This window comes from Archocentrus centrarchus, chromosome 8 (assembly GCF_007364275.1).
Source record: "Archocentrus centrarchus isolate MPI-CPG fArcCen1 chromosome 8, fArcCen1, whole genome shotgun sequence".
NCBI lineage: Eukaryota > Metazoa > Chordata > Actinopteri > Cichliformes > Cichlidae > Archocentrus > Archocentrus centrarchus.
This window is the reverse complement of record NC_044353.1, coordinates 13,307,484-13,330,595: the sequence shown is the minus strand read 5'-3', so window position 1 is coordinate 13,330,595 and position 23,112 is coordinate 13,307,484. Positions and strand designations below refer to the sequence as shown.

The 23,112-nt window shown below is 40.4% G+C and overlaps 1 protein-coding gene across 3 annotated transcripts; it reads right to left on the bottom strand.

The window, feature by feature from the left end:
- Nucleotides 1-526: 526 nt before the first annotated feature.
- Nucleotides 527-4,591, bottom strand: LOC115785244 (uncharacterized). 3 transcript variants are annotated; one of them, XM_030736771.1, is made up of 7 exons: nt 4,284-4,591; nt 3,134-3,227; nt 2,703-3,012; nt 2,308-2,366; nt 1,966-2,099; nt 1,645-1,781; nt 527-1,392 (listed from the first exon to the last, which is right to left on the bottom strand). In XM_030736771.1, the coding sequence occupies exons 2-7, from the start codon at nt 3,139-3,141 to the stop codon at nt 1,021-1,023; spliced, it is 1,020 nt and encodes a 339-aa protein (XP_030592631.1). In that variant the 5' UTR covers nt 3,142-3,227; nt 4,284-4,591; the 3' UTR covers nt 527-1,020. The 3 variants fall into 3 exon arrangements, with proteins under 3 accessions (XP_030592631.1, XP_030592634.1, XP_030592632.1); XM_030736774.1 differs by lacking the exon at nt 4,284-4,591 and adding an exon at nt 3,351-3,395 and having other exon boundaries at nt 2,703-3,035; XM_030736772.1 differs by having other exon boundaries at nt 1,654-1,781; nt 3,134-4,587.
- Nucleotides 4,592-23,112: the final 18,521 nt, after the last annotated feature.

The window sequence follows — 23,112 nt, the reverse complement described above, 5'->3', positions numbered from 1 at the left end:
ACTGTAAGAGTGCATCTGCTTCAAGAATGCAACAAAGAGGGGCTGTGAGAGGGCAGACTCTTTACCTTTAGTTTTAGTTTTAGTTTTAATTTTAATACTTGCAACACTTCTACAAGAGATTTGATACAGATGACCTCACATGACTTTAAAACTTTCCCACATAAGCTGGGTTTAGTTCTGTTTATTATAATGCCGCATGGATATTGATCCACCTTTTGGCCCACTATGGCTACAATAGGAGTGAGCACATCATCTGGTGCACAGTAAAATGGGCAGTGTTAATGCAACACTAAAAGAGTCAATTTTAACACTGAGCCAGTGAACATATGGTCCCGCCCTGTACAGTGTTAAAATTACACTGAGCTCAGTGTTACATTTTCAGAGTTGATTTTACTCTGATTAGAGTTAAATTTAGCTATAGAGTAAAATTTAATCAGCACTCACATTGTTAATATACTTTTACTCTATGACATAAATAACACTCACAGTGTTATTTAAATATGACACTGCTACTTTAAGTGTTATTCTAAATCAACTCCTACAATTTTTTCTTAACAAGTGTAAGATCTATTTAACTGTTAATTAAATTTAACTCTAAACAGTGTTAATGTGTAACCAATTCAGTCAGTGTCAAAAAAATTTACACAATTATATACTGTTTTTATAAACCTATTGTTAATATTTCTTACGACATACAGCCAAAGATATTTGTAGCACAAAAAGAACCCATCTTCCTTGTCTTATTAATTTATTAAGTTCAGTACAAAAATAAAATGCACTTAAAGGCTTCTCTGCATTTTCAGTTTGATTAGAAAGAAAAAACTTTTCTAAGACAATGTGAATTTACTGGAACATCTTTATCCATTTATCTAAGAAATACATATTTTTTGAAGAACTTGACATTAGTGCCATTTTTAACAAACGACAAATATCAATTGGTCAGTGACAAAGTTAAAAGCACCCATTTTCTTAAGGTCACATAAAATTTTACACAAAAGCTTTTCAAATTAGATCTTTAGATTACCAGTGACCAATTAGGAATATGTTGTTGCCGATGAAATTCTGTAGCCCCAGTTGAAAGTAATTTTGTGTTTGACATGGAGAGAGAGAGAGTTCACTACAAAGTTCTGAAGCAATTTCAGCACCTTCCTTTAACTCTCCAAGTTCCAAGACGTACATGTTGTGGAGGATTTGATTATAAACAGTTCCAAATACGAAGTGAAAAATTTCATCAAAAGCTCCAAGTGAGCTGGCTGACTTGCATGGTACGACCTGCTTGTCCAGAACAATGAAGAACTCATGAATGGTGCTCCTCTTTGTCCCAACAGCAAGTGGGTAGGGCTGCGTAGTGGAGTTCATGGCATCAGCATGTTCCTGGACACTTGTTCCACTCTAAGTATGAAAAAAAGGAAAAATAAGTGGGATTTAAAATTTCTGTCAAAAACTGCCAGAAGCTTTCCCTGTCAAAGTTCAAATCAACACCTAACCAACACTCTCTGCCCCCAAATAGAAGAATACATAGCAATAAAAGGAATGAAATTGGTTCCATATAATTTTAAAACAGAATCCATTTCATATATGAAAAGAATCATAGCAAAAGAGGAGAAAGGGAACAGGTAATAGTTGTTGCAAAAATTAACATACATTACAAACCTTCTGGAAGACCACATGGTGCTCCTCATCCTGGGATGGAGAAACCTTCCCACGTCTTTTGTAACCCTGACAGGAAGGAGGAATCAGGTGGAACAGGAGAATGATGGAAGCAAGATCACTGTCCCAGCCTGTGAGAACAGAAATAACACAGAACATGAAAATAAAGAAAAAAAATTAGAAGGCTATTCCTTTAAAGCCGAAACATAAAGAAATCCGATAGAAAATTCAATTAAATAAAAAATTCTTTACAATTCCTCCAGCTACTATTAATACTTTAAAGAGAAAGGTTTAAGTCCTACAGAATAAAACTACCAGAGGTAAGGGTCTCATCCAGTTCCTCCTCACTTGAAGCTCCTTCAGCACAGTAGATCACTTCTTCAAGGTCGGTTGAGGTAGGGAGAGTCTTGCTCTGCTGGATCACTTTATGCTTGAAAACAGTCGGCCACCTAAAGTAAAAGGCATTCTATTAATTGAGCACAGAAAATAAGACAAGAAGTACAACACTCATCAAAAATAATAAAAAACACATTGAAAATAATCACTGCAAACCATACACTACCATGTTGAAAAATTATGTAAAATAAAAACAAATGTATTCCAATATAAAACGAATGTTTGCAGTTTATGGGGGAAAAAAAAAATGTTGGCACTAACCTCTCCAAAAACCTGGTAGCTACATCTTCTCCAAATTCCAGAATGAAGTCTTGCTCAATCTAAACATATGGAAAAAGAGCTTATTGCAATATAACACAAAGCCAATTCATCTCCAGGCCTTTATTTCAGGGGCAGGTTTGTTTAAAGAGGTTATTAATTTAAAAAACAAAGATCTTACTGGATTGTGTGATCAACTCATGATCAGAAACTAACTTCTTTGATTTAATTTTTTTGACCAAACCTACTTAGGTAAAGCATCAAAAGTAAAGTGTGGAGTTTGCCCAAAATGAGATGTATAGCTATTTTAGAAGGTTTTCATTTTAGAGAACAAGTCAATTCACTTATGAACACACAATTGTACATCAACAGGCTATTTGTGTAAAATGCTGAATTACCAAGCCTCTGACATCTCTGAAGCGAGGAAATTCAGTCAAGACGCTGGATGATCTGTTTTCGTCCAGGACCATCTTGCAACGGTAATCAAACATCATCTTCATTTTGTTCCTGATGGCGGCCTCATCAGAAGAGTATTTCATGAAGGAATTAGCTTCCTTATATGGCTCTTCTCTTAGGGTCACCTCAGGGTTAAATGAAGCATCTCCTCTGGCTGTTGGTCCACACCCAGTCAGCTGACATGATGATCTTCTCCCCTCTGATAAGGTGCTCTTCCTCTGGATGGTTTTAAGCCTCCATGCTAAGTAGCCACTTTAACCATAATAGAAATCTTCCTTTAAAATAGGTTAACAGGCTATTTTATTAGAAAGGCAGCATTTGGGTCAAAAGATAAAGAATTTAAAACAACTTGGATATTGGATTTAATACTTACATATCCATTTTTGGAATAAGGATCACGCAGGTTTGGGAACTTTTCAATCATGCCTTGAGCATACATCTCTCTCACATGTTGTGGTGGTGCTGTCCTAAAGGAGCAAATTAAATTAGGGCTGCAACTTTAGTAATTAAGTATTCTATCGATAATTCCATTGATTACTGAAGTAATTGGATAAGAATTACAGTTCATCTGCATATTTTAACTTCCGTACAGCAGTTTTTCCCTGTGTGAAACAAACAGGGTGGATGAAGCAGCTACAAAGTTGTCTTTTCTTCACTTGCTGATCAGGTGGTTGATGGAGGACTTCCAGCTGCTTCCCAGTAAACGTTTAATAGTGGGTGGTTCGGGGGGTGGGCTTCTTTTGGATGCTAGAAAAACGTCTCCTTTTGCTCCACCTGAGCTCACGTCTCAGTAAGGGCTCCGCCTCTTTAGGTGTGTATGAAGCAAGCAGCAATAATAGCAGCGATCTAGCCGGTGTGGAGTCCGCGGGGTGTGCTCCTGTCTGCTAAATGCTGTGACAGCAGAATTCTGAAAGTAAACCGATTTTCTCAGCCCAGTGCAAGGGCGTCTCAGCGCCTGGCGATCAACGACTAAAACACTGTTTTGACTCAAGAATTACTTTAAACAAACCACAAACGTAGTTGATCATTTGATATTCATCTGAGGACGATTTCATGTTCGTTGATAGTAACAAGCATAACTTTAATAGAATACCATTAAAAAGTAGAAATAGCTGAGATTTAATTAACACCGACGATACATTTCATGCTGTTTCAGAGGAACCGCAGCTCCCGCAGAAGGAGTTTCCCCCGAGGCAAATTGAAAACATAACCCGGGGGAGCTCGAGGCAGGTGTCTGAAGTCAATTCCCAAAATCAGCCCTGAAGTATATTTTATAGGTTCCTATCAACGTTTGGAAGCGTAGTGACCCGTTAATGCAATTTTATGTCTAAAATGCCATCTTTATTTAATGCTAAATATAGGATAACATTTTGAAGGTTTAAGCTAGCTAACAACTCCTCAAACATCTGTCACGTGAAAAGCATATTTTTTTCTGTCTGAAGAACCATGTTATTTTAATATGCTGCTTTGAGTGTAACGACAGTGAAAATTCAGGAAAAAAATGAAAAATTGAGGAAACTTACCGAGACTTTTCCAGCAAGGCGGAGAAGTTGAAAATGGCGCCGATAAAATTCTCTTCGGTCTGGCACAAAGTGCAAGGGGGCGGAGCTTTTCAGAGTACTTTTTTACACTCAGTTTGGAGAATTTTCATTAACACTGCATTATAGTGTTTTAGTAACTCTAACCGAGTGCATTTCCTTTAACACTTGACAAGTTACACTGTAAAGAGTTATTTTTAAAAAACCTGTTTTAACTCTGAATATTTACACCAACACTGCAGAACATAAGGAGGCATTTTACACCCACTGGTGTTGAACTGACTCTTATAGAGTTTACATGTTCTGACACTGCTTATTTGACACTCAGGATTTTACTGTGTGGCTATTTAACTGGGTGATAACATCCACAGTGGATGCCCAGGGCCCACTTCATTTGATTAAGATTACCAAAGAGTCACCGTCCTAATTTTAAAACTGTGATATTGTTTTTCTGTGTTAGTGTGGAGTGTTAAAAGGAGTTTTATATCACAAATACATTGATGAATTTTCTTATTTCTTGCCAAATCAAATTTGGTGTTTCTGAATGACACTCTGCTGCTAATTTGCACCCGATTCGAATGTTATCAGTCCAGGAGGGCCAGTCTGAACTACACTTATAGGACTGATAATTGTTAATAACATCCATTTAACAGACTGCTAACATTCGAATCGGGTGTAATTTGTCCTCTAGTCAGCGGTCTGATCTAAATAATAGAAAGATTTGATTCCAGAAGGAAGTTTTGAAGGTCTCTGATTCTCCCAATCATGGTGTCAGTTACTCTGACATCCCTGAGAGTATGGCTGCCCAGGAGTCAAATGAACAGTAAAGCACTTTCTCAATAGAAACCTCCATCCTATATCCTGTTTCTTTCACTTTCCTCTTCCATCTCTAGTTATCTCACTCCATCAGCCTTAAATGCTCCTAATTAAATATAGTGTATGTAATTGTGTTTGATCATCGAGCAGTATGGGAATTTAAATTGACTGTCAAATCAAACGGTGGAGGTGCCAGTTGCCTGGTTGAATACAGCATGACCTGTGATAAACATGCGGAACAAATTATGAAAAATGATGGTAATTATGGGCATGTTTATTGTAACATCACACAGAAAAACATTTTGTTCAAATGTGTGCATTTTGTCTCTGTTGCATTATTTGCCAAAGAGCTGATATAAGATTTAGGATTAATGCACTGCGTAACAGTGCGTTTAACTTCAGTGATATCAAAATGATGTAGCTTAACACACAGTTCTTTCTTTTGCTGATTCTAAGCCGGCTCCCAACACTCCACTAATTTCAAACAGGTGCCATATCAGTTCTTAAAACGCATTTCACACTCTAGAGTCCTTTCATTTTATTTTCAATAGCTCCGAAGGACCAAATTATGAGGAAAAACTTAAAAAAAAAAAATTCTTCCTTTTACTTTTTTGTCTTTTGGAGTCAGTGGGTGTCTTCCTCTATCTTTGTCTGCGCTTCACGATGAACTTGAAAACTAAAACTGCTGAAGTACTCCCAGCAGGTACCAGCCTTTCTTTAAACTTTAAAGAAAAATATAGGAGATATAGGCACATTTACCGCCCCCACCCCTCCAGTTCCCCTTTTGTGGTGTAGCGCTTTCATAGAGAAATCCTTTGTGTTAAGATTGTTGTAAATTCTTAAATTTGCAATAACAAATCATATTAACCAACAGACTGCGCAGGGCAGCATTAATTTCTCTCTTATCGTGCCGTCTGCATTGTGATCCATTAAAGACCGCGCTGGTGCCCGCCCAGATTGGCACATCGTGCGTTTTTCGCGCCCGGGTGTGTGTCTAGTACTGTGCACTGAATTTCTAAAGCCGGGGATCACGTCACGTGTCAGGGCTGCCGGGTCCTGGGCCAAGTTTTTCCGTGTCAAGACCATCCACGGAGCTTCAGCGCAGCAACTCACACGCCCAGACCCTCCTGCGCGCATCTCCGCTCCACGCTGCGTAACCGACACCTCAGAGAGGACGGATGGATGGATGCATGGATGTGGATAGATGTTCCCGTTTAACTGAACGCGCCAAATCAAGACCACTTTAAGTGACTTCTTTGATTACTTCCAGTGATTTGTAACGATCCTCGGATTACCTTTGATCTCCGGCAAGACAAGGAAGGATTTTTTTAAGGGAAGGAAGAGAGGAAAGAAAGAAAGGGAAGCTCCGGGTTGCTGAGAAAGGCTGGGTGCGCTAGAAAGACGGAAAGTCACGGATCATGCTTATGGGAACTTCCGATTCCGTCTTGATAAGGTAGTTTAAAAGAATAAAGTTATTCTGATTGCATGTAATGTTTTCATACGTACCGAGTGCAGGATTGAAGCCACTTTTTAAGGGCGAAAAACGAAAAGGCACATATGATGGGCGCTCCAGCGGCTTTTACTTCCATTAATACCATTTGAAATGTGTATGTAAGTACTTTTCAGCAACAAATTCATGTTAAAGCATATTTAATATTCTTCGGTGTTTACAAAAGAACCTCTTCAGGAGAGCTTCCAACTGCCTAAAGCGTCAGATGCGCTCTTCTCACATAACAGCAAACGGCTAACAACAAAGCCCATTTAAAAAAAAAAAAAAAAAGCCCCCCAAAGAGTAAAGTCTGTTAGCTGGATTATGATGACTAATGTTTTGTTCTCGACGTTATTCCACTTATAGCAATAATCAATATTAATGTGGCGTTCTTTGTTTTTTTGTTTTTTTTCTCGTCTTTTTTGGCGCATTCCCTGCCCACCATTGCCTGGTGTGGGCTAAAAACCTTCAGCAGACCAGAGACAGAACAGTCCATCTGTTCAATCACATAGCAACAGGAAGAGAGCGGGAGACTGAGTGAAAAAAAAAATCCCCACAATTATAATACTCTTCTAGTACTCACACTTAATTGTTACCTAATTTCACTAAACACATTTCGCATTTCTACTAATTGCTGCAACAGTAAGCAGTTGTCAGTCTGTGGTGCTCAATGGTGCCTTTACTGTGTTATTATTATGGCTACTATGAAATTCACAAAAGCGTCATGCTCTGACAGAGAGTCCTAGTCTTGTCTGATGGGGACATTTTCTTGGTCATTTTAAGTGGAAAAGAACAAAACTGAGAGGAAAGACCTTTCTGAAATAAACGCTCACATAAAGCCTGAAGCTCTGCCAGATTTGTAAAGGGTTTGTATTGGAAATCCGTGTTTTAGATTGATTGGAAGCTCCTGCTGCTGAGGGATTGGAGGAGGAAATGGCCTAAGTGTTTATTTGGCTCATTTTGCGATTTGTCTCCAGTTGCTCTTTGCCAAGTCGATCTTTGGTTCTCTTCTTTTTTCTGTCACTGTAAGTCTGTGTCTTGGTTAGCTGTCTTTCCTTTACCTTCATGTGTGCCTCTTTTGTCTCACTGTTGTCTGCCTTTCCAAACCCACTCCCACTTTCCGCCTCCCTCTAACCTCCTTCTCCCTATGACCTCCCTTCAGAGTGGCTCTGCCTGATGCTCTATCATGACTGATGGCGAGGGGAGAGCGCGCATTCAGTACGCAGAGTGCCAGGAGCTGGAGGAGGTGCAGGGGGAAGTAAGGCTTGCTGTTCCGACACCCTACAGGAATGATGCCCAAGGTCATGAAGCTGACCCAGGAGGAAGATGCCCGGATGATGAGAAGGAAGAGGAGGAGGTGGAGGTGCAGAGGACGCGAAGGAGGAGGAGGAGTGGGAGTGGTAGTGTTCAGGGAGAAGAAGGAGATGACTGGAGCCCTGAAATACAGGAGGATGAAGAACAGGAACCGGAGCTGGAAGTGGAAGTTGGACCAACACTGGGAGTTCGCATCATGGCTCCCATCCGTGATCCAGACTGCGTCTCCGAGGAGGAGGAACAGCAGCCGTATCCGGCCCTGGCCCCTGTGGCCTTCTTCTGCTTAAAGCAAACAACGAGGCCTCGCAACTGGTGTCTTCGCATGGTCTGTAACCCATATCCTTTAACGTGCTGGAGATCTAACGCTGACAATCGGTAAGATTAAATATGTCCTCAGTAATATTGGCATGGCTGCAGATACTGTATGTTTCAGTTGTCACCAGAAACTTGGTGTTTCTATAACTACACAAGCACCTGCGAAATACTCCACATTGGTGGCATCTTTGGGTATACAAGATTAATAATGAAGGGCGTGTCTTGAACTCTGTTCATTGCAAAAGAAGTACTGTAGATGTTACTTGCATTGAGTTTCAGCCCTTCGTTGATGTGAGATTTGGATGGCTTGCATTTTAATCTTTGGTGCAACAGTTTGTACTTCGCTTGTGTGTCTGAAAGATTGGTATTATAGCCATCAAATGTGGTGGGTTGGTTATTTTTAGATAAATCATGTCAGTGCAAGAAGCAGCTTGTCTGCTATAGGACCCACTAACAGACCTGACTGAGCCAGGAAATTTATAGAAACCCTATAGGAAAGTTTGCTTTATTTGTGCAAGTCTGACTACCAGTACGAGGTCTGTTTGCCATCATTTACATGTTTTTTATATCATGTGTGTGCAGGTATAGATTCAAAGTGCTGCATAACATTCACCTTAGCTGCTTTTGGCTCAAATTCAAGCACAGATTCGTTACCTGCGATATATTTTTATATATATTCTCATCGACCAGTTCCAGCTCCCTCTGCTAACAGTTCTGGCAGCCATTTTATTCTAATAATTATTTTAATTTAATTTCAAACTGCCAAGTCGAGCAAGTGAAATTACTTCTTAGGTGCTCATGTCTGCTTTACAAGCTATTATTACCCCCTCAGCTGAACATCCTGCTGGGATTATTCTCATCTGTGGGATGTTTTAACAGACTGGAGCATAAGAACATAATGTGCATCCAGATATGAGCGCTATGAAAAGAAGCAGAAGATGAACCGCTGCAATGCTTTTTCTTTTTTTTTTTTCATTCGTGATGTGGTTAAGTGGGTGGTGTAAAAACAAAATTAGGACCTGAGTCACATTTATTTTCCTGAGTGCTTCCTGAGTACCTGGAATCTAATATTGATGGTACTCAGAATATAAAAATACAAGCAGGATTATAAAAGTAAACTAAACTTATTCTTTCTCCTAGATTCTGCCCTTTGTCTTCCAGTAAAAAACGAATCTGAATGATACTGCAACAGTAACGCACAGTATTTTGCTTTCAGCAATGTGCATGTTTTCATCTAGTCCTGTGGTAGTGGAAGCTTGAAGGTGTAGTGAATTAAAGGAGGATGGAGTTGGAGAAAGGTAGATAAGCAGCTAGATAAAGGGGCAACCTTATGCCCACACATTTCCTCTCTTTGTCTACTGTGCATTTTGAAGCCAAAAAACTCACTTTGGAACCGCTACATATAAACAGTTTTTTTTCTTAGGTGCCAAGCTGCATGTAAAGATTCATTAATTTGCCATTGTCATTAAAGATTACAGCACTAGAAAGTGGATTTGATGAATCATACCCTATTCAGACTGACACAGTGACGTGGGTCAAACCCACGTTGATGATCTGCTGAATAGGTCAGTGTGCGTCAGCCAGTTGTTCCTCACGACCCTCCTCTTGAGAAGATCTGAGCGTGGCTTTCCAGTGCTCGAAACAGGTTACCTAAAGAAAGCTCAAAATCAGCGCAGGACAGGATCTGGACTTTTATTCCTTAATGTGAGCGAAACTTCAAAAGAGAAAAATCAAAAAAAACTATAGCCAGATATACAATATATACAGATATGCAGGTTTAAGTGAAAACTGTGACCAAAGTAGTGACCAATTGTGACATTTGTAACATTTAAAACTTGTGGGCTTTGTGGACAAATTAAGATATGCTACTGTTTTGGTCTACTTGCTGGTACATTTCTATTTCTCAGACTAAAGATGGGGGTTTTTGAGAAACATAACACTTTCTTGACGCAAAATATTGCGTTGTCCTGTTAAATTAATTGTCTATTAATGTTAAAGATGGATGAGACGGATAACTTTTGCATCCGAGTTCCGCTGTGCTACTGTTCATGTGTTCAGCTGCTGGTGAGGGGAGGGGCCGGGTGCTGTGTGAAGCTGTGTGTCAGTGGGAGGAGCCAAAGACGGCACTGCTGGTATCAGTACTGTTGCACATGAGTATCTAATCTGATTGTCTTTGGTTATTTTTTGACAACCCTGCTCAGTACATATGCTTACAGTACCTACAGTAATGAAAGAAAAAAAAAGTCACATTTTCAGAATTTTGGTATCTAAAGGTACCATAAGTATCAGCGCTGAAGACATCCCTATCTATCACCAGTGTAAGGCACTGTAGGAAATTGCCTTTCTGCAGCATTTCTGCCACATATTTGAAAACTGAAGCTTTGCTTACAACCTAGATCACATAATCAGAAAATCTTTGTCCCTCATGAGCTGACCTTTAAGTGAAAAACTGGTGGCCCATGACTCTACACTACAGTAGATTAAGTCCCTTGTTGATCTTGCTTCAGCTAGGATGATAAGAGGACTTCTGTACAATTGTCCTTGAGAAGAAAACCTAGTAGTCCCTTGAGGGGTAAACTGCCAGTCAGCCACCATCTAATTGATCACGTATCTCTAAGCACCATAAAGCATCTCTTCCAGCTTCCTCATTTCATTTTTGTGGCTTGCACCAAACTCACAGGGAATTTCCCTTGGGAATTAAAATCCCATTTTTATATCATTTCTGCAGGCACTCAAGAATCCAGCCATGAAAAAGTAAGGCACGTGATATTCTCTTACAGAACATGGTAAAGGCTCATAGAAATATTAAAATGGGACTGTCCTACAGCGGGGAAAGCTGCATCTAAAATTTGCTGTTAAATAATTTAAAGGGGATTGAATAGGCCAGACGTGTGTAGGCCATTTTAAAATGGATCTACTGTTGGCCTTTTTTAAGGATAAATTAGAAAAGCTTAGGAGTTCTGGTTGTGTCTTAATCATCTGATGCAAAAAAAAAACAAAGTTTCTATTTGGATATTTTACATTTTGGACATATTTTCACATTTCTTTTGCTACTTTCGTGTATTTTTTAGGTGTCCTGGTTGTACAATACAAGCATGTGCATGAAAATCTTTCACTAAGATGAACAAATGAGGATTTTATTTGAAATCAGAGCCAACTGGAGCAAGTAGACGAGGAACAAAGAAAGTCTCCAAGGATTAAAGCATGTCCGGTTAAACATGTAGACACTTTATGGTTTGGTAGCCTGCTGTCTGACAGATGTTAATGTTGCATTACATTATGTCAGTTGTGTTCACTGCACTGTAGCAGGGATAATACTGCAGTGGCTGCTGAGGCAGACTACTACTACGAAGCAGATGCTCCTATGGTCACCACATGTGCGCTTCACCGCTTGTGTGCTGATCACATGTCCGATTTCTATCTGAGTGCAGATTTTATTTTCAAGATATGTTGTTCAAAGTTGACAGGATGGGCTGTTTGTACCAAGACAGCGAGGCTAATGAATGAGGCACGCACTGTCACATGCTCAGCATTGCATTATAACTGCTCATTTAAGACTGGAATCAGGTTATGCCATGAGAGCTGATCTCACCGGACATCTCTCTGTGTTGTATTCCTGTGTGTCTGCGAGTGTGTGGGTGTGCGCGCAGAACCCACTGTTAGCCGTGCAGAGTTGGTGGTCCACAGTAGGTTATGTAAATATTTTGCGGAGCATAAATGCTCTGCCACTCAGCAGCACAGAGGAATGAACACATTGGGAAAAGTGTGAGTCTGTAAGCAAGGAAAGAAAAGGAGGTTAAAAAAAAAAGTTACATAAATGCATACAAATTTGTAAAAAATCTATTGTTTTTCTACTTCCTTAAAACTACAATCCATAACTTTCAAACGAACCAGCTCTGAATAAAAGTGGATTATATCACATCGCGATTCCTGCACTGTGGCGTAAAATACTGAATCTGTATTGGGATGGTCATTAATCACCTGTGACAGTAAAAACAGGTCAACAATTGCTCACAGTTACCAGAATAGCACTTCAACACAACAGCATTTGTCATTCATGATGTTCATCATATTTGCTCATCACTAGTGATGAACTAGCCTGCTCATGTCCAGAAAAATGCACGCTTAATTGAGCAATTGATTGATTAACTTGACTCGTTTACCGTGGAGTACACTGGAAAGATAAAACTGGCATATTTTTATTGATTTTCTTTTAACTTGACAAAAGATGAAAGTCCAACAGAAGATGAAAATCATCCTAAAATATTTTGGTTTAGGTGTTCATTCTCATGTGCAGCTTCATTGGGTGAAATCTAGGATGTACGTGGTTACAGTGCATGTGTCCAAACTTCCGAGGAGCAACAATAGCCTAAAGAAACCTGGTTAAAATGAATGGAGATAGTTAATTATGCTGTTTATGCTGCTTATCTCAAGGAGGTTTCAAGACTGTTTAACCTCAATGACACTGGCAGAGAAATATTGGCAACAATTTTTGATAATGATACATGCACCATGCAAAAATGGGAAAAAAATCCTATACATCAATTGAAAAGGTTTCTTTCTTTTTTTTTTAATACAAGTGCATTCTTTCCAATCAATAATCAATTATTTAAGTGATAATTAACTGATTAGTTAACCAGCAGTGCGTGTTCCCACTGAGTAGAGACCATCCTAAAAGAAGTCCATCCAGGAGATAATGAAGTATAAACAGTTAAACCTGAAAAACGATCTCAAAGCAAATGAAGGTGCACAGGAATGAAGATTTTGGAGTTGCTGATTAGACAGTGTGAAAGAACAACCTGATTCAGGCTGATTAGATCAAGTTCAAGAGCCCAGGCAAGGTTAATCCATTACAGATGAGTTGATTCATCGTGCTATCAGTCATCCTATACTCTAAAACATATTAAAGGGACCACTTGCACTTCCTTTGTGATATATAATTCTGCACAGAGAGAGACACACACACAGATCAGCTGACTTGTTTGAAGTTTCAGATTGATTTGAGGACTTTAGGTAGGGCGTTAAAAAAAAGAAATGCAGTTAGTGCTCAAGTGGAGATGGTCTCTCTCTTCATTTTAAGTTTTGATGGATGAGACCAGATTTATAAAACTAGACAGGCTTAAAGCTGCTTGAGATTAAATCTGCAGAATGACTTTTAATCAGCTGTCTTCAGGGCAAGAAAGTTGATTTGACTACTTCCGTTTACTCCTGCAGCCCCCCCCCCCCCCCCCCTTCATTATATACATATGTCTATTTATGTCTTTAAGTGACTTCATCTCTGCAGTGTGCAGGATAAAGAGACTTAGCCTCCAAATTAGCAGGCAGTCCTTCTCCCGCTGCCGCTCATACAGGCATCCTGAAGTTTAAGTGTGTGTATGTGAGACGGGCTTCTGTGCATCGCTCTCTCTCTGCCAGTCTCAGAGCTCAACTCGCTGTATTTATATTGAGGAGTGCAATCAGTGTGTGTGCGACTGTGTGTTTGGTGACTCATTATATTTGGCCTGTGCTCATCATAACAGCAGATTGGGGGTCGTGAGGTGCTCATTGCTGCAGAGACAGAGGGATCCTGTCTCTCTGACGTATGAAGTCCTGGCACACCCTGCGCAGTCCTCAAAATGTGCGTGGTTGAGCATCGCTTGTGTTGTGTAGTGGACAAGGCCCACGCATCCAAACGTGTTCAGTGCATGCCAGACATGGCGATAACAAAAGATTGCCACAAAATGTAGTAAAACAAGGCTTTTAAATTATCTTCTGCTATATGTATGTCAAAAAAAGTGTCCATGTACATCACTTTTTTGCAATTGTGTGGGACTATAGTGCAACCTATACACATAAGATCTGCTATACAACATTCCCCTACAAATTTGTTCTCTAATTAGTAGGTTTAAGTATAAAACTTCTATAAACTGTCTTTATAGAGCTAACATAGTGTGGCACATGTATTTTGCTAAAAAAACAGATCTGTAGTCAAAAAAAAAAAGAAAGGAGAGATTAAGCTTTACATGCAGCTTGTTCTCAGTGGAGCTGCTCCTACTGGCACACAGTGGAGCTTGTGAAGCTGTGGCTGGCTGCTGTGATAAAGTTATTATTGGATATGCCAAATCTGATATGTTAACACCTGGGATGCCACAACACCACAAATTTAATAGTCAGTATTTGATTTGATATCACGGTCAAAAAAAAAAAAGAGATTGTCCCATGCATTTTACGAAAACTCCTTTATTAAAAATGAATTTTAAATCACCAACATGGTGACGGCAGACCGTTTATTTAAAATGTAAACACTACATCTTGTTGACAGGCTGAAAAAGGATGGTTGCTGAGTAGCCTACTAACTTTACTAGGAGATATGGTGGCACTTACATTACGTTAGCTTAAGCATTTGCATAACATTAGCCAGTGCTGACATTTAGCCTGTGGAATATGGTTGATTTTCACAACAGCAATGCCAAATGATCCAAATAATATGGTAATGTGTATTTCAGGATAATAATGCAAAGTACTTCCATACCTGACTTTTATAGATGGTATAAAACATGGACATAGCTTCCAGGCCAGAAAAATGAAGTGTCTTTCAAGTGTCTAAAAACCTGCATTCTATTGGAAGGCCACCAGATGGCGATAACTGTGGTTACAAAATGACTTCCGGTCCTATAGGAAGTCTATAGGAAAACGGTTTTCTGTCTTGACCTCTGTACACACTTTCCCGTTGAGTTCATGAGCCTATAAACTCAACAGGAACTTTTGGGGTAAAATTGAATAAAAAAAAGATTTACTTCTGTTTTGTAAATCTTGGTCTTACCATGTTTCGGATTAGAGGATTATTTGTGGTATGAAACCCACACGCTCAGTGACTAACAGGTTGTCAATCACAAGTAATTAGCCAGTGAGCGTGCAGTTTCTCAGTCAGACCCGCCCTTCCTCATCACATTTTGCAACCATGTTGCAACGCTCAACTCAAGACTTCGTAAACCAATGGGTGACGTCACAGTGGATTTGTACAGTCTGTGGTTCCTTATCAGTGAGTCAGGCCAGAGCTATCATGGCAGCTGTTGCCATTTTCCATGTGTAGTTTATCCTGTGCGTGCTTCCTCTTCTTCTTCTTCAGCATGTAAGGATGGACAAGAATACTTGTAGTCATATGCTGCCCCTGTCCATTTCAGAGGAATTGCAGCTCGGTACTTGTGTTTCCTACAGTACTTACAGTAGTGAGAAAACAAACAAAAAAACAAGTACCATCATGTTTTCAGAAGTTTGCTATCAAAAGGTATTGTCAGTATTCTAGTTCACACTCAAAGCCTAACACATCAAACTTGAAAGCTGGTGGAACGTGCTAACACAGACCAGTAAATCTTCCTTTTATTTATGAATTGCTGCAAAGTCTACACTCTACTTATTGACCATCAGTTGCAACAAGACAACACACAACACACTAGTGATTTCATTGATGTGATTTCAATTATTGTATCAATGATACGATGACAGAGCCTACCCTGAATAAAAGTTAAGTAGATGTAAACATTAATTAAGCTAGCAGTCACTGTTTGGTTTGGGAAGTCTGCAGCTGTGAGAATGCAGGGGTGCTTTTCACAGGCAGTCTGTTCTTTCTGCTGCCAAAAATAATAGATCAGCCCCGAAAGGCTGTTGGTGTAGTGCTTTGTTATGAAATTATTACCGGCGATTGAAGACCAGTGAAAATTGTTTGGATGAGAGCATATTGACTAAACAATCAACCAGTTGACCCTGAGACTACAGCCATATAAACAACAAAAAAAAAAGATGGGGAAGGGGAAGTGGAAAATATGACATATTACAAGTTGTACACAGTAGTGTACATATTTACAACTCCATTATTTAAAGGAAATGTATTCATATACATAGGAAGCTCATTGACAGCAAGCTCAAGTAGAGGAAGCTGTTTTTTACTGTCTTTTTTAATCAGTTTTTCCAATTTTCATTTAAATGTAACATTTTAGAGAGTTGTTTTGAGTGAACAGAAGGGTTTGTATAGAACGTCTCAACTATATGAGAGGGCTTTTTAAAAAGTAGTTTCAGTACTACATCCCAGATTTCACATCACTACTCAGTACAGTAAAATGATGTTAAGCCCCACTTGGAGGATAATTTTTGTTTACCAATGCATTACGTAGCCAAATACGGTAAGTAAACAAATGTGAAAGTGTTTGCAGCCCTCCAGGTGTTTATTACTGTGCAAAAACTGCTGCTTTAGCCAAGTTGTAGAGCAGTTTGTTTAGTTATGATAGGGTTGCCTTGCCCTGCACATGCACATATATCCTTTGGTTTTTGTTTTTTTTAGCCTAATGAACTATGCAAGAGTTTCCCAACTGTGATTATTTAGATTGTTTTATGACTACTTGTCATATTTTTCCTCCGTTTTTTCAGACAATTCCTAAAAAAATGGGAATTTTTTTGTGCATATATGAGGCTAATTTTGTCATTAACAGTTCAGGGCCACACTCAAGACAATTTTTAGCTCCAAGGAAAAGGACCTGCTCCAGCTGCTAATTTATCTCACTTAGGATTTGTAAAGACTTGTTATTATTCTAAATACCAGTGCTGTGTTAACATCAACACAATTTACAACCAGTAACAAATTAACGCTGCCGGCAGTGAGTCCAAAATTATTTGCATTAGAATCAACATAGGCCTTTCACTGGTGTGCTTGTTACCAATGAGAATAAGCCTGTTTACAGTGACTGCATGTTTGCCACCATCTTTGCTGATTATGGTTCACAAGTGACTCACAGACATGTTCAAATGGCCAGTGTTTGAACAAACAGTGCTTTGGCTCAAATCTCATGTGCATATTGTAATTGGGGTGGGTGTGGCTCAGGTGGTAGAGCGGGCTGTTCACATATGGTTCCCCGGCCCTCCGCATGGACTCGGGTCCTTTGGTCTGCTGCTTCTCTGCCATGGTGTGTGTTTGTGCGCTGTGCATGTGCATGAGCATGCTTCTAGTGTGTGTTGTCTCAAATAGTAATTATTTTTGGATAGTTAATTTTTGTAGTATATGTGACTTTTTATTGTGTCAATGTGAGTGTGTGTGAGAGCAAATGTGTACTCTGGGTGTTAAGGTGTGTGTGTGTGTGTGTGTGTGTGTTGTGGGCTAACTTCCACTGCAGTAGGATCTTTGTTTATCCTCAGGCTCACTGTTTACAGGCTGCTTCGTAAAATGATCTGGAACTAATAGCGCTGATTTTTATGTGTGTACTGGCTGACTGTGCATGTCCATGTGCATTTGTGTATGTGAGTGCACTGTAAGAATGTGTTGGTTGGCAGTCACACACCATGTGTTTAGGCAGTGACCCTCACCTGCCCCAGGCACAAATCGTCTGTGGAATCAGACGATCTGCACTCCGCTGCACTGCACCATTGTTGTTGTAGCGTTACATTACATCACACTCATTTACCAAGCACTTTTCCAGAATTACTTCTGAAAATAGTTTTAAAAACAAAATCCACTTAGGGTCAGTCTAAGTGGATTTGGTAACTGTCAGAAGGTAAAAAGGTAAAGGAGGGTAATGAACTTCACTGGGATACTCCTAATACTTTGAGACAATCATAGATCAGTTGGTGAATGAACATTTAATATCTTACTCAAAGTCTTGAGCCAGCCCTCGTTTCTTTATATCTTGCTTCCAAGAAACCAGACTGTTGCATAAACACATGATTTGTTCTCGTTTGACAGGCACAAAATAGTATTTTTGCAGCAACATGAAGAGATATTTGCCCCAAATTTGGCGTATCTCAGCATGGTGTGCAGTGTGTTCTCGAAATATTTGAGGAAACCAGACAAGTAGAAGACAAAAGAACATGTCAGTATCTTTAAGAAATAGGAAAAAAATTAAGCCAAGACCTAACTGAGAGATGCATCTGGTCCTTCAGTTGATCCATCTACTGTTCACTAAAGCCTCATCAGAAATGGTCTCAGTGGAAGGGTGGCGTTTCTTAAGGAAATGCGTCTGATTGCAGATGCTCACTTAAATTATAAATCTAAAAAATAGAAAATGTATAACTGTAAAATAAGTAAAGCTAAGCGCACTGTTAGCAGATTATTGAATTAAAATGAAAAGTACCAAAGTTAAAAGAACACTACGTGTCATAAGGAGGAGTTATAATGTTCGATGGCCACAGCTAGGAATGATTTCCTCTGGCGTTTTTGTGATGCATCGTGGTTAAATGAGTTTTTTGCTGAATGTGCTCCTGAGATGGAGAGGCTGTGAAAGATTGTCCAATATTGACTGTAACTTGAAGAGCAAGTTATTCCTGAAACCTCTGTCAGCGTCAAGCTCCACAATCACAATGTTGCTGGCCTTGTGGATCAGATTATTGAGTCTGTTGTTATCTTCTACTCTCAGTCTGCTGCAGCAGCACACCATAGCATAGCAAAATGCAAAGAAATGTGGGCTTACTCAAGATGTGTGTGCATTAGTGTATAATTTTAATACAAAAATCAGCGTAAAACATGTGCAGGGAGATATGAACTGATTAGATGCAAGTGAATAGATTGCTCTTACTTTAGGAGATATAGAGGAGAGGGTACACTGGCCTGCAGTATTCTTTTCTGCTCAGTGTGGTGTTTCACTCAGAGAGCTGTCAGTCAAAGCCCCTGTAGTGGCAATGCCACACTGATTGGGCCTCTGATACCGTGGGTGGGTTTTTTTTTTCAGCAGCTGTTGCCATGGCTGCGCATCATGTTGATGAGTGTACTCAGATCAACTCACTATCCAGAACCTTTCCCGTTACCCTCACCAGGGAAATCCATGCTGAAAATGTGATGCAGTTTCTACTGATCAAAGCTCGCTTTGGATACAAAAGAATGACGGGAAATGACCGTGTGCTTTTGAATGATGCTGAAACAAGGTGGAAAAGAGGGACAAACGAGACAAACAATTTGGGAGATGAGAAAGAGGGACAAGAACGGATGGAAGTTACCAAGCAAGAAGAAAGTCAAGACATGGGAAAAAGAAAACCAAGTGATATAAAACAGACGAGGGAGGTCAGAGACAGAGGACAGGAAGTTAACAACTGAGGCGAGAACAAAGCAGAGAAGGGAAGGATTAAACAGTATAAAGAGAAGAATCAGAACAGCAGGAGGGGTGATGGAAGAGCAGAGCTGAACAATATGAACAGCAACACGACGACAAGTGAAAAGTACAGAAAACTGGTCTTTTAAGTCAATTATATGTGAATGGATTATGTGTGTTAACAAGGTGGGCAGCTCATTAAGCCAATCACAAGTGTGAGCGATGAACATGTGGCCCTCTGCTCCCCGCCTCCGCCCCTCCACTGCCTTGGGCTTTGTATTGTCTTTTTTTCCTGCTCGTTGATGGTTGCTGCAGTGAAGATGCAGTGGAGCTCTCAACCTCAAGACACAACCCCCCACCCCCCACCCCCACCCCCCAACCTCGTGCTGTCTCCCTTCCAAAAAAAAAAAAGAAAAAAGAAGCTGCAGCTGAAAAATAATGCATGCTCCTTCTTTGTTCCTCTTCCATCTCCTCTCATTCTTTTGTTTTCTCTAAAATGTGTGCGAATCCTGACTGCAAATGCATCAAAGCACTTGTAGATTTTTTTTTTTTTTTTTTTGTCACTCTGTTGGAGGCAGGGATCAGTTATGGGTGTTATTTTTAGTGTACTGCAGTCTGAAATATGCATTTTTATGCACACACAATCTGTTTTAGTGCAGAGGGATTATTGTTTATTTATTTATTGTGGAAATTAATTATCTGTCATCATTTCTCTCACAGTGTCAGCATTTGACGTGAACTGACACCCGGGTTGAATTGATCTAAAGGCATGAGTCGTGTGTGTGTGTGTGCGCGTGTGTTTGTGCTGGTGTGTGATATCCTGCTGGCCAAAAGGTTGAAGTGGAGGGGAATAGAGTTCAGTGGATGTGGATTGATCCTGGCTATAAAATAGAAGGTTGAAGGACAGAGAGTCAGCAGGTGTAATCGAAAAACTGAGAGATTCAGAGGGGACACTGGACCTAACACACACCTCGTGTACACACTGTGGGATCCTCTAGAACTGGTTAGATGAGGTTTGCACAGGGATCCCTGGGGTCCTTGGATTGCATTAGGGCTGGGATCATCAGGGACCCTCATAGTCAACCTAAACTCTTTTTCTTCATTCCATCCTCAACTTGGTGCTTAGTATTCAGTTATGTTTTTAGGTCATATTGCCTTGTTGTGCTTGCTATTTAGTAGCTCCACTGCTGTTCCTAATGAGCCTTTTTTCTTTTTTTTTTGTGTGTGTGTGTTTGCATACACGTGTGTGTGTGTGTGTGTGTGTGTGTGTGTGTGTGTGTGTGTGTGTGTGTGTGTGTGTGTGTGTGTGTGTGTGTGTGTGTGTGTGTGTGTGTGTGTGTTCATGCTGCTCTGAGCGGTCTCGCCACAGTCAGTCTCCACATGAATAACACAGCAGCCCTCGTCTTGCTGCTGAACACATTACTGCCTGAAAGATGGTTAGAATGACAGAAACACGCACACGCAGGAAGAAAAGAGCGACGCAGACGCATCATTTGACACTAATGACCTACTTTGCAGGGACAGCTTTTTAATTTCAGACAGCATTGTTGGGAGGCAGCAAAAATTGCCTACACTCATCTCGCACACAGACACGCATTCTCTTTGTGCAGGACACCGATGGTTCGATGTAAAGGGTGAACTCGCGTGCGCATTGGGAAAACGCAGGAGTGCGTGCACAGACGTGTGAGGATGCACATCTGTGCGTACGCGTATGAAAGAGTAATGTGGGGATGGATGAATAAATAAAAGATCTGGGAAACCCATCAGCAACTAGCACTAGGTTGTCATGGCAATGTGGATAGCACAGCACATAGTGCGTGTGTGTGACTGAGTGAGACAGATAGAGATCATATCAGTGTAATGTTTTAGCAAGTACTGTATGTGTAACTTTGTTTCAGCCCAGACCTCCTTGAAATCTAACAAAGAGCAGCTTTGCAGCACTTGATTCTGAGTCTGAAGACACTTTGAAGCAAACAAAAAGAGTAGAAAATAACACTTTTGCATTCAAGCACAATGGCTGAGTGGGGCGGTTTTGCTTCACGTAGAAAAGTTTAATATTTGCCTCTTTTTGCCTCTGTAATACAACTATTATGATGGAGTCTGCACTTCTTGTACTATGTTTTTGCAATTCCTTATAAAGAGCAATAACGATTTCATGCCAAATTTATAGCTACATGCGTCTCACCCATCTTTGCGCGTGTCAGATAAGTGACGCTTTTACAGCAGCAGCACGTTATGGATATAGTCTGACACTCAGTGCATCTCCTTAGAGATCTGAAAACTGCAGCCGCTTCCTTCTGCTCCTCTTCCTCTCTCTGCTCTGCAGTATTTGTGCCCACTTTTGTCTACAAAATGGGCCTTTGTGCATATCTGTGTGCGTGTGTGTGTCTGTGCGTGTATAGATCGACACAGTGTACGCATAGGCGTGTAGATAAGTGTGGTGTGCAAAGCAACCTAGTTTTGCGGCACGATGGTGATTGAAGTTTGATGGTGAAGAAAAGTGCCGGGTGAATTCAAAGTGCATGTGCGGAGTTTAATGAAAGCAACTTCAAACGGCGCAAATGTGTGTGTGTGTGTGGGTAAAAGAGAGCGAGAGAGTGGGAAAGAGAGAGTGGGCGAGAGAGGAAGAGGAAGAAGTCTAGGACAGTGGGATTTTCTCGGCAAAGAGGCTCTCGCTAGAAACTCTACCTGGTTACTAGGCAACAGCATAGCACTGCTGCACATTAGAGCACTGGGGAGGGGAGGTGTCTGTCTACAACATGTGTGTGCGTGTGTGAGTGCTGAGTCAATAGCTGTATTATTTATGAGTATTTTATAGGAAGAGTGTGTGAGTGTGTGTGTGTGTGTGTGTGTGGTGTGAGATAGAAGGAGGGGGAGGGGAAATAAGGGGTAAATTAAGGTTGTGCGTGCATGAGGCTCACATGTGCCATACATCCTATAATTGCAGGAGTTTGCTGTCATCCTCTGTGGCCGATGATAAACTATTACAGCTTGAAAAGCATCTGACTATGCTGTTGTGAGGGGGTGAGGCCGCCTCTCTTTGAAGTATTGGAGATAAGGTGGAGTGATGCAGCACGCAGATGGCTGCATAAAACAAAGGGAGGGAAAAAAGAAAAAAATGGCTTGCTAAGCTGACCCAGCATTCATTCTCAGCCGCCAATAGCTGCTCGTATCTGATTTTCTTTTGGGTGACTTCGTATCCATTCGAGGATGTAACCCACACCGATCTGAACTGACAGTGAACTCGCAAAGAGAGGTGCAGAGCAGGACAAGTTATCACATCTGGTGTGTGTGTGTGTGTGTGTGTGTGTGTGTGTGGGGGGGGGGGGGTCTTTTACCAGTTGTTCATTTTGCTGCATGGTTGATTTGAGGTATCTGACCAAAAATGAGTCATACTAGCATTAATTTTTTTTGTTTGTTTGTTTGTTTTGGCTGAAGCTTTTCCTCTCTGTTTAAAACATTTACTTCAGTTAGGCAGCTGCAGCTCACTGGAGCTCTGCGTTGATATGAACAGTAACTACTCAAACCAAATGCTTTGCAGTCTATTTAATGTTAATCTCTGCTGTCAGTCTCACCCTGAAGCACTGAGCGTAAGGAGGTGGGACTACCTTAGGGAGGTGGGATGTGTTGTAAACCAGGAACTAGACTTCTCAGTGCGTGATTGGTGTATGATTGAAATTAAATCCAATGAACTTTGCTCGCTGTAAGTGATCAATTGTTCTCTGGAGCAAAGTTGGCATTGTTTGGCTTAAATCAAAGAGGGTGCGCACAAGCAGGCACTGGGTCAATGTGGATGAATTAATCTTCCTCTGACAGTTCTAATGATCATTAA

Coding starts and splice junctions, on each gene's coding strand:
- LOC115785244 (XM_030736771.1), bottom strand. Junction 2,367..2,702: donor TCAGAGATGTCAGAGGCTTG/GTAATTCAGCAT, acceptor CCATATGTTTAG/ATTGAGCAAGACTTCATTCT. Junction 1,393..1,644: donor TCTTCCAGAAGGTTTGTAAT/GTATGTTAATTT, acceptor TTTCATACTTAG/AGTGGAACAAGTGTCCAGGA.